General features: G+C 35.9%; 1 protein-coding gene across 1 annotated transcript; it reads right to left on the bottom strand.

Moving 5' to 3' along the window:
• Positions 1-2,461: 2,461 nt before the first annotated feature.
• On the bottom strand, positions 2,462-11,278 carry LOC104897223 (oxysterol-binding protein-related protein 1D). The gene is made up of 8 exons (XM_010684056.4): positions 10,209-11,278; positions 8,533-8,886; positions 6,647-6,734; positions 5,438-5,895; positions 4,702-4,857; positions 4,160-4,468; positions 3,269-3,613; positions 2,462-2,775 (listed from the first exon to the last, which is right to left on the bottom strand). Exons 1-8 carry the CDS (start codon positions 10,893-10,895, stop codon positions 2,590-2,592), a joined length of 2,583 nt encoding a protein of 860 aa, XP_010682358.2. The 5' UTR covers positions 10,896-11,278; the 3' UTR covers positions 2,462-2,589.
• Positions 11,279-11,524: the final 246 nt, after the last annotated feature.

The raw sequence follows: 11,524 nt of genomic DNA, 5'->3' as shown, positions 1-11,524 counted from the left end.
AAATTTCCACAAGAAGATTGAAACAATCAATATCATTTGGGACGTTTGATTCGTTTCAAAAATATCTTAGAAATAACAGTTTTTCAAATTAAACGAACTCTTTTTATGCATTATTTTCCCACTATAATAGTTCATTACCGGCCACTATCCATGGCCTCATTAGATGATATGGTAACAAACTTTTTTTATGCATTATTTTGGATAGAATGATTTGGAAGTAAAAAGAGGCAAGCGGAAGTGGGAATTATTTTCCCATGGTTGGATCATGGATGTGACATAGAACATAGGGGAAGTAATAATGGTGGATCTTAACTAACTATTTAATATGGGCCAAGTTGATAAAAATAAAAGTTTTAGTATAAATTTTTAAATGATGAATAAAAACACTAATACACACCAATATATTAATATACTATTATTAATGGCTACAAAGAGCTTGTAGCTAATGTAATAAATCAAAATCTCAAAGGTGCAATTTTTAAGAAATTATTTCAATTTATTTGGTTGACCATTATGAAATATTAAAGAAAATGACTAATTTTTTAAGAAATTGAAGGTATAGTTCATTAGCAAGTAAATAAATTACTCCAGTTAAAAAAAACCTAAATAAATACCAAATTGTTTTTTTAAGTCACAAAAAAAGAGATAAACTTATATTTTATGATGGTTAGGAATGAGTTTGAGGAAATAAGAAGTACTATTATAGTTGAATAAAAAAGAAAGTTTTTTAGAGAAGAAAAATAAAAGATAGTACAATCAATGGAATTTTTTTTTCTAAATTAGGCAAATTGATATAAGCCAAAGATAAATGGAAAGAAGAAAGAAAGAAGTAAAAAAAGAAAGAAGGAAAAGAAAAAAGAGAAGCATTTAAAATGAAGAAAAATAAAAAAGTCCAAACATGATGATGCAAGGTTTGAACTTGCAACCTCTAGGGCACAAACTTCCTTTTACACCTTGCTTCAAGACCACTGTGTCATAATTTGTTTTGTGCATAAATTACAATTTACTTAATTTATCTTATACATTTATGGGGGGCCAAGCCCCCACCCGTCCCAACCAAAATCCTCCCCTGGAAGTAAAGGAATTGGAAGGATCCATGTTCCTCCCTCCTAATAAATCACATCTCGCCATTAGGATTGTGCAAAAATTAGGATTGGATCGAAATTTGGACCGGACCGAATCAAAAGTTTCAGTCCGGTCCTTGATCCAGAGAAAATCTCGATTCTGAGTTTTCGGTCCGGTTTAAACAAGGAAAATTCTGATACGGATAGGTGGACCGGAATTTTTGATTTTTTAGTAAAAAAAAAAAAGTTTATATATTGAAAAAGTTTAAAAGTTAGAAAATTAGAAAGTTAAAAACCTTTTATTTATTACCTTTAAGAATATTGTTATTAAAATTATTAAATTTAATGTATCTAATTTATAAACAGTTTAAATCAATTAAAAAAGTTCTTTTCACAAAAATATAGATCCTGTCCAATAGGTCAAAACTGGACCAGACCGGAAAAATTGTAGTTCAGATTGGACCACACCGTAAGTTTTCAGGTTCGGTCCAGGTCAAAAAAATTGCAGATCCGATCCACCAGTCTAGCCGATTTAAGACCAGTCTAATCCTGGACCGGTGAATACCCATACTAGTCTCCACCATTCGAAAGATTTTAACGAAAAATAAAAGCTTACTCTTTCCCGACACTTCGTTAGAAATGCAATTTAAGATCCATTTGATAGGGCGTAAAACATTTTTTTGAAAAATTGTTTTCATTTTTTTCAATTTTACATTGTTTGGTTTGCAAATAAGTATAAAATCATTTTCTCTAAAAGTAAAATTGTTCTCCTATTGATAAAAAAAAAACCATTTTTCCTTCAAAATGAAAGTAAAAGTGTTTGCCTTCCTTTTTCTTATCTCTCTTGCACCCTCCTCTCACTACCTCCTTACTTTACCTTTTATTTTACTTTCATTTCATCATTTTTCTTACATGGAACCAAACAACAAAATACTAATTTTGAAATTGCATTTTCATTGTAAATTATTTTCCATAAAAATCGATTTACACTAGAGATGTTTTACGTCCAACCAAACAAAGCCTTCATTACCAGGGATATTCGAATGTAACTCGAAGTTACACAATGTAGCACGAAAAAAACGCACTTCAAATACCAGTAAGAAGACTGTAAAATAACATCGACGCCAAGTAAAACAACTTTTATCTTTTTTCTTTGTTTTGATACCAATCTCATTGATCATACATGATACATACACTCTGCGTCTCTACTGCTCTGCTTAACAGCAAGAACAAGGAGGGAAAAAGCACGTCTAATAATCCGACATTTAGTACTCAGGAGGAGGGGTAAAATAAACTGAGCACTTGAAGAACAATGCAGGCACCTACAAGAAAACATCTAATGTAACTTCCACAGTTACACTGGCTACATCTACACCTAAGAAGTAAAACAATGGTGGTACATTTACTTGAGAAATTCCTAGATATCCCACAATCCCAAATTGCCACATATAGCTAACCTACAACAGTACAAGAATAAGCACTTTTCTAGATAGAAAAAAGAATGAGTTCAGGCAAGGAAAATCGCTCATTCTTCTTCTGGTATACTATTACAAGGTAGAATAATGTCACTCCTCTGTCCAAATATATCAAGAATCCCTTCCCAATTACCCTGTTCCCTTGTTTCCCAATAACCACCCATGTAACGGTAGCAACCATCCTCGTCTTTCTTGAACCATCTTGGTTGCCATCCACTTTCTTGTATCCTCCTTGCCTGCAAAAGGTTCAAATCTAGATAAGTTTCTCAGGATCTGTTTCTGCTTTGTTCAATGTGTGACGTGCAAGATAATAGTTAATGCATTATGCTTAAGCTATAACTAAGGAAGCACATATTTAAATTAGTTGAATAATTCTCAAATCCTCCAACTTGACATGGACTAGTGTGTAAATATGGATATTAATCACAAATGACATGATTTCGGGGTAATAGTTTGACACATGATCCATGTAGCTGAATTAACCAGGCGGTCTAGGACATCATCAGTTATGAGTGCCAAGTTAATGAGTTGAGTTCTGCTATATGAATTTTAGCATTAGTCATTATTATTGTAATCATCCACAGGACATTCACCTTTGGACACTCGCAGTTACTATGCGTAGATTATCCTTTAATATGGTAGGTGAGATGGGTAAGTAGATGTGTTTGTGAAGGTATGCCCTGCAGTAATGAGTATATATAAATGTTACTTTACTCATGCAATGGGTACCTGTCGTTGCAACTGTTCGAGTCTCAGTTTTTCTGCATTTGCCAGCTCATATTCTCCATTTTCCAAGTGTCTCTGATCTGGCCTAAGCCTTGAGTCTGTTGGTGGCAACTTCTCTCGCAAACCAGGAATCAGTTCATTCAAAGATATTGCAAAAGGTGTGAGGTTGTATCTAGTCTTAGTAGCAGATTTGTCTCTCTCCCAGAGCAAGACAGCTTCTGTCATTGGATCATAGCCCTTCGGCTTCGTGGTGGGATCCCCCAAGACATAGTAAATTGCCTCATCCCACTTTCCTACCAACATTGCAACTTTCTCTCCAGTTCTGTTGTCTTGTACAAAACCATGAACCTACAAGCCAATAGGCATTAGCGAGCAATGTAAGTTCATGTATATGATATTTATGAACATATTCAAGCAGCATCACATAAGAAAGCAACCCTATCATCAGTTATGAGTGCCATAACATTTATGTGGCATATGGTTTAAGAAGTGTATGGCTTTGGATTCGGGGTTGGGATTGGAGGGGTATGAACGAGAATCTAATTTGTTTGTCATGACATTCCTAAAAATAAGAAGTTTCTTCTTAGTGCAAATTGTCTTTAAAAGAAATGACGATCATGTAGCACTCAATCAACTATTATATCGGTTACTGCTAGAATGCTGAATTTCAATCCAAAAAGAAAATCAAAGTGAGAACCCTTTAAAGAAATAGTAAGGAAATTCCTGACTTGGCCTTCCTCAAACTCGATATTATCAGCGCTATATTAAATGATCAAAGTGCAGGAATAGAAATATAAGCAAGCAGACATGGTCCACCTACCAAAGCAGTAGAGGAATACTAATTTATTCTTGACATCCCTATCCTGAGTTACTAAGCTAGATCAGACAGGTTACCTGATGTGGATTCCGATCTATAATGGATTGCTCCTTGAATTTCAACTTGCAGGAATAATTACCACTTCCTTTGATGCGCATGGTGCCATAATGATCACAGTAAATTTTACCAATTATTATGTTGTATATAGAAGTTGTCACCTTGCTCCACTGAAAGGTCTCACCATCCTCGAACTGAAGAGTAAGAATACCAACTGGGTCCAGTTGGATTGAGCGTCCCCAGAACTTACCCTTGAGATTTGAGTCAGCCCAGAATTTCCAGCCTCTGCCCTCACAATGACAAGCAACAACCATAGGATGGTGGCTGACCTGTAGTTTCAACAATTCCAGTTAACGTATGAAAGTGATGCAGCAACTAATTCCAATTTCCAGCTCTTAGCAGAAGCAGCAAATCATATCCTAAGCCACAAGAAGCAAAAGGCTATGATCATATGAAACTAGTGCAAAGCAAAAAAACAATCTAGGTTCTAACACAATCTACACTTGAAACAGGTTCTAAAGCAAACTAACAAAGAATTCTGAGCATTCAAGAAAACAAAAACCTTTTCAGAGAAGAAACGAAGGCCTTTGTCTGGGTAGTCAGCCTCGTAGGTCTCTCCAAGAAGGGGATTGAAAGGTTTGCATTGGCGACCTTCAGTTGAAGCATATCCAGATACTGCAAAGGCAGCTACATGCAAAATTCTCATCAAGTCATTTCCCTGCAGTAACGCAGCCACTCTCTCAGTCAGTCAGACTACAACTCAAACCAAACTAACTAATAGATTTAGAGAACTCGGAAGCATCACAGATCTTGATATGATGAAATTTAATTCTTACTAATCTTTAATAAAAGATGAAATATTAATAAAAGCATCACAGAAACAAAGGCCTGTGTCTGGGAGTATGAATTTTGATCGAGGACAATTGAAGATTTTGGCAAAACTGAAAGCAGGAGTGTAGATTAGCAATATATGAAGTAAATTTAATTGTTTAATTATACCACGTCACATTTTTGGGTGAGACGTACCACATATATGTGCATCAGGTTCAGGGCTTAATTTCACTTTCAGAAAAAGTTACGGTTCCTAATTGCTACAATGGAAAGGCAAAGGGGTCAATTTTTAAGGGTCAATATGTCACTATGCTGAATAAAGTAGCTATGTACTATCTAGAGAACACTTACATGTAAAATGAAACAATGATAACTACATTAAATGACTCTACAGCAGCAGATAAAGTAGTTAGACAGTAATCGTTAGAGAACTTTCAAGTCAGACCCAAAAAAGGGGACAGTCTTACCAGCTTCCCCCATTCAAGAGCTTGATCCACCAAATGTGAATATTCTAAGTCTTCGAAACATTTCTGCAGTGAAGAGAGTGGTTCATTAAAGTAAACAGGAAGACAAACTCCAGAGAGGTCCTTCCCAATATTGTCCTTGATAATCGACCACAAACCCATAGGCTTTTCTTTTTCTTTTGGCTCAGGAAAGCTATCCCTTCGATTAATATAAGGGTATACCGCAGGTCTAATACCCATTTGAAGCTCCTGTGAGCAGTCCTGCCCTAGTGAACTGCAAGCATCGGCAAAGGATTCCCTTCCCCTACAAGAGGCACTTCTCAAAAACTCTGAAGCCAAGTAATCATTTGTATCAAAATATGCACCATCTTCTTCATCCGATTCAGCATCCACGCCATCTTGACTCTCATTGTCCACATCAGAATCAGATCCACTGCCCTCAGACATGATGGAATAGAAATCTGCAAGATTTGAAAGAGCATTTGTTTATCATAAAATAGATAATATTATCAGCAGCTCACCAGAGTGAATATTATCATTTGCACACCATGTCAAGAGGGAAAAAAACACCATAATAATTACGTTAATTTCTAGTAAGAAAAATTCCAGGTCCTCTTTATACATAAAACCTTCTCAATTTCCAGTATAGATGAAATTCAACATAGGTAGTAGAACATGCAGGTCCATGAAACAATATTAAACAAGTTCAGAACAAATATTAGAAGGTGGAAAGTACAGAACATGAAATTGTAGATACATAAGACAACAACAACAAAACCTTAGTCCCAACCTTATTTGGGATAGGCTAACATGACTCGTCAATAAAAAATCATTTCCATCACAAAAGAGACAATAAAAGTAAAAGAAAAAGAGTTTAAATAAAGAAAAATGAGCTGGTAAAAGTTAGATGAGTAAGACAAGGGAAAACTTCCGGAACCAAAAAGACCGACTGAGGTGCAAAGAGAAAACCAAAATATGTGGATAAAAAAAAATAAGACAACAAATTTCAAAGAAGGTTTGTTTGGGAAGATATTTCACACAACCAATGAGAGATACAAGTTATTGATGTAGAATTTTTTTTTAAAAAAGGCAATGTACTAGGAGTCACTACTGGCTGTTGCAAATCAAACGCGACTGATGTCACAGGTCAGGCTGCAAAAAGAGTAAAGAAGAGAATGTTGGCAAGTGTAAAAGTATAAGTGCACCACCAACCACTGAATCTTCTATTTCCTTGTCCGCAACATGAATCTCTTCTCTTTGTTTCATCTACTACAGTTGTCTCCAACTCTATCTTCTCAGTCTGAAATTCAGGGAAAATTCACAAGAGATTACACATCAAGGTACTTTTAAGGAACAAAATTTCAACTTGAAACATGGATTAGTAGTATCAAGAAGATGCAGACACAACCAGATAGATTAAGCAGAAATTTGAAGGATTTCCCGTCCTACAAGAACTATAAAATCAGTACAAACATAATCTCAAATGCAGGGCAATTTTTAACAGGAACATAATAAAAGCTACCACAAATCAGGTAGTAGTGATGATTGGTAGAAAGCTACCACAAATCCATAATAAAAGCGTTCTTACCCTAGCGGAGCATTTGGTATAGATTCGACACTAACTCGATAGCATGAAATGAACCGGCGACGTAATTAGTGGGTTGGTGTTGAGATTTTTTTGACCTGTTTGTTTTATAATACAATGGGTGGATTTTTTGATGACAGGTTGGGTTAGTGTCAGAATTTTGACCCAATCAATTACGGTTAGTGTTGAAGGAATTCGGATGCAGTTATTACTAGACACGACCACGAATTTGACACGACCTACTTGCCAACTCTAGGTTGATATGTAAGACTGGGAACTGAGGGACTTGAGGTTGGGAATTGATGAGTGGAGATTCAGTAAAATAGTGTCATTAACTTTTTTAATGGGCGTTAAGAATGAAGTCGGAAATTTAAAATACTTTGTAACTACCCTTACTAAATATACTCCCTCCTTCCCTTTCATTCAGAGATAAAGGTCATATTTTACCCTTTCTATTCCCACCTAATACTACCCCTCCCCGTACTATTCTGATGGGAACATCCCCATTTAATCCTCATCCACATCCCCCCAATAATGCCAATCCCAAATACCAAACATGGGATTTTCCACACATGAGGTATATTTCACACATTCGGATTGAAGTCCCATTCCCACCTACAATACCCATATAAAACAGCCCGTGAAGTTCAATATAGTATTGAGTGCAACCTATAGAGTAACCCCCAATAAGTGGGATCCACATTGTAGAAAAGCACAGAGAACTGAGAGAAGTTACTGATAATGGAAGTCTGTTCAACTTACTTTTAGAAATATTAAGTGATGTTCAAATTAGTTCAGAACTTTAAGAAAAGTTTACAAAGTTCAAAGAAAACTAAGGAATGTTCCAAAAGTTGGAATAGCTCATAAAAGTTAAGGATAAGTTAAAATAAAGGCCAGAAAAGTCAAGAAAGTCCTAAATATATTAAGAAAATTATTCAGAATAATTAAAAAAAGGTCCAGAATAGAAAAATTTTGATAAAAAAAAAAAGTAGAATAGAACAAATCCTAAACTTAGTTACAGCCCAAAAGATACCTTGTCAAGAGATAATGTGAACAGTAAAGAATAAGTATAAACATACAGCAACATGATTCAATTGAAAATCTCGGAAGGAAATTTTTTCTCGTAGGCTGATCCACATCGGAAAAAGTTCGCATATGAAGGAAGTAGCATTTTGTTAAGAGAATATAGCTAAAAGAGAAATAAGTATGACAGAAAAGAGAGGAGCATGAGAATTCTCAAATTAAGTAAGGCTTCAGAATTTTTTATCTGTAAAGGGATTCGCTTCTGAACAACAGTGCTCAATCTTGTGAATTGCTTCTGTAATACGACTGGAATGAGGTAAGAATCTTCACACAGAGAGTATAAAGCTTTAGATTTCTTGTACTATTATGCCATAGCACCCCATTGTTATTTAACAGAATTTCAAATTGGAAATGCTACTACTTTAATCCTCAGACTGCATAATCATAGAACACGGCAGTTCCATAGAGTTGGGTGTTTTATGAGGGATACCTCTAACTGTCTCAAAGTCTTCAGCAACGAGACGTGTTTCCGTTGAAGAGCTTTAAATTGATTTTGCAGCTCAGAGACTTCAATGAGCATAATAGATTCACAATCATTAATCACTGGCTCTGCAATGCCTTCCTGCAACATCCTTCGTCGAAGCTTCTCTGTTGACACAGCAATCTCTTCAGGAGCGAAATCATTGCTTGCTAACACCCTGGGGAAAAGGTCTTTTGCAGCTAAGAGTGCCTCAATCCATGCTGCTCTATCTTCTTTGGACACGCAACGCAAGTGAAGAGTCTTAGTTCCCGTAAATATGCTCAGCCTTTTATCATCTGACTTGCTTGCACGAACTGAAGAAACCTGCAAGGCAGCAATAATGAGCCATCTTCCGGAAACATAATTACTATCACAAGCTAATTGCACATCTGCAAAAGTTTACTTTATCTACACAAGAAGTTTGTCTCATTTTCATTTCATCTCCTGTCATTTTCATACCAATTATATGATTCTATCCTCACAAGAAATAGAACCCTACAGTCAATAATTGATAATGATTTATGCGTACATCTCCGCGAAGTAGAATAAACACATAGCATGTGAGCGGAAGGCTGATCAATGGTTCAGCTTCAGATTGAACAGTACACAGCTCATCAGACAAACTTGCCATTGTTTTCATGAAAATATATCTAGCCCAGGGAGCTATCAATCAAAGATAAAATAAAAAGTACATCTCAGGGAAACAATGCCTTTCATATACAACACAATCCAGTAAAACAAGCTTATACTTGATTTGACAGATTTAATCATGTAGACACCGTTGGTGCAAGTTCAGCCTTGAGAATAAGCTATGAATTTGGGAAAACTAAGACAGGCATCCAGAAGGAGACTGATCACGGCCCGAGTCTCAAACAAATTTGAGAAATTTGGCACAAGAGAGCAACTCAGCCAGATCATGGTCCATGGATGAAAGAAATGATATTTGTGGTCCAACATACACAAGCATAATTCATGAAACATCCCATCATACCAGAAAAGGGCAAGAAAGGTGGTTAGGAAACACTTGGAACAAATATATGAGGCCATGCATTGGAAAGCAAAAACATTCCCACCAAAGAGAAACTGGCACTGTCTATACTCTATACAGTCCCTCCCCCCCCCCCCCCCCACCAAAGAGTTTAATTAGTAGTAATAATAATGGGATTAAACTGACCTATAACTGAATTGTGATCTCAATTCAGACTACAAAATCCAACTAAGGTGCCTAATTCTAACTCATTGAAGTAAACCAAACACAATAGGGGGTAATACCGATCTCGAACGCTTTGAATCCACACCAAGCACACCCAATCTTCTTCCTCCTTTTCTTTTCTTTTGGAAGTCTGCCTAGTACAAATATTAGCAAATGAACCAACAAACCAATTCCACTGAGGATTCCATAGTTTCCCTTAAACGGTCCAAATGTATGCAGCCGTCTTACCCTTAGCCTAACCATCCGACTTAAGACCTAAAAACACACTCCATATACTAACAAAACTACACATTACAATCACCCTACTATACCAAACACATGCATACTAGCAACAACAAGAATTCATAACAAATATTAACCAAGAAAAACTAACAAATTAACATACACATAAACATAAACATAAACATAAACACAAGTCAAATCAAAATCACACCTTCAAATGAACTTCACCAAAGGGCTTCCAATGCTTATTATAAGTTGACAAACTACTATTAGTACTAACCCAACTACCAATACTACTACTATTACTATTATTACTATTAATCCCATTATTATTACTACTAATTAAACTCCCATTTCCATTATTACTACTACCAGTCTTCCCCCAACTATTATTCTTTCTCAAATACTTAACTGACTCTTCCCCAATAACCCTGACCCCATTTTTTTCACTCCTAGGACTCGAACTCGCGACCATGATCTTATCAGGACCATGCAATTTATAATAAGACAAAACCCCATCTTCTAAAACAAACCACCTTGATCTCCACCCTTTACCATAGTTAACCCACTTGTACAAGATCCCAGCTACTACATTACTACTACCATACACCCTCAAATCTCGACCGTTCATCATCATCACATCTTCTGCTTCATGATGATGATGATGATGATCTAACGGTACACAAGTATTGTTACTGCTCACTGATGATACTTGGGCTGAGTAACTGTGCCGTGAAAACCCCAAATTGATACCACCATTGTTGCTGATTTGATGGTGCTGGTGTTTTAATGAGGTCGCGTGTTCGAATCCTGAGTCTGGATGTTTTCCGATCACGTTTGTTGAAGTGGGTTTTTCGCGATCGACGGAAACTGGAGCAATGCAGCAAAGAGGATTCATGGGTCGTTTTTTTTTCTTTTTCTTTATTTTTTTTTTGCTGCTACATTGAAGGAGAGAGAAAATGGTGGGTTGAGGAGAGAGAAATTGTGGGTTGCAGATCCATTAAATTGACACTGATGAAGTGCAGCAGAGAAACAGCAAACAAAACAAAACAAAAAGATAAAAAAAATAGGATTATATTTAGAATAATAAATGAATTTTGGGGGGAGTAAATGAGAATCAAAAAGTATGAAAGTGCAATGTTGGAGAGAGAATTGAATTGCAATTGCAGGAGGGAGAGTGGAGAAGAGAGTAAAAAAAAAAAAAAAAAGATGGAAGAAGAGGTTTAATTTTTAGGGGGCAGGTAATGATTGTGGGAGGGAGACAGGTAACATGAGAAATTTTTGGGCACTTGTTTCTTGGCTTTAATCTACAACTAATTGTCATTGTGGGGGCTACTTTTGTAACAAAAGCCAAGATTACTACCAACCAAATTATGGATATGGTTCATTATATTTATAACTATTTGGGTAATTAGTAATAAAAAGAAATTGTTAATAGCTACTTCTAGAAATTGTCTTGGATTCTAGATATTTAGATTTTTTTGGTTGTCAATTGCAATCACTTGTTAATTTTTAGTTTGTGGTTTT

The sequence above is a fragment of the Beta vulgaris genome, chromosome 6 (genome assembly GCF_026745355.1).
Source record: "Beta vulgaris subsp. vulgaris cultivar EL10 chromosome 6, EL10.2, whole genome shotgun sequence".
Taxonomy (NCBI): domain Eukaryota; kingdom Viridiplantae; phylum Streptophyta; class Magnoliopsida; order Caryophyllales; family Amaranthaceae; genus Beta; species Beta vulgaris.
The sequence above is the reverse complement of the archived record's forward strand: the minus strand, read 5'-3'. Positions and strand labels throughout refer to the sequence as shown.

Bases quoted from the DNA above. Each gene is read 5' to 3' on its own strand.
- LOC104897223 (XM_010684056.4), bottom strand. From the start codon at position 10,895: ATGAATCCTCTTTGCTGCATTGCTCCAGTTTCCGTCGATCGCGAAAAA. The intron at 6,735-8,532 runs GTATCCCTCATA...CCTGAATTTCAG, and splicing joins AGACTTTGAGACAGTTAGAG to ACTGAGAAGATAGAGTTGGA. The intron at 4,469-4,701 runs GTTTTTGTTTTC...TTGAAACTACAG, and splicing joins TTCGTTTCTTCTCTGAAAAG to GTCAGCCACCATCCTATGGT.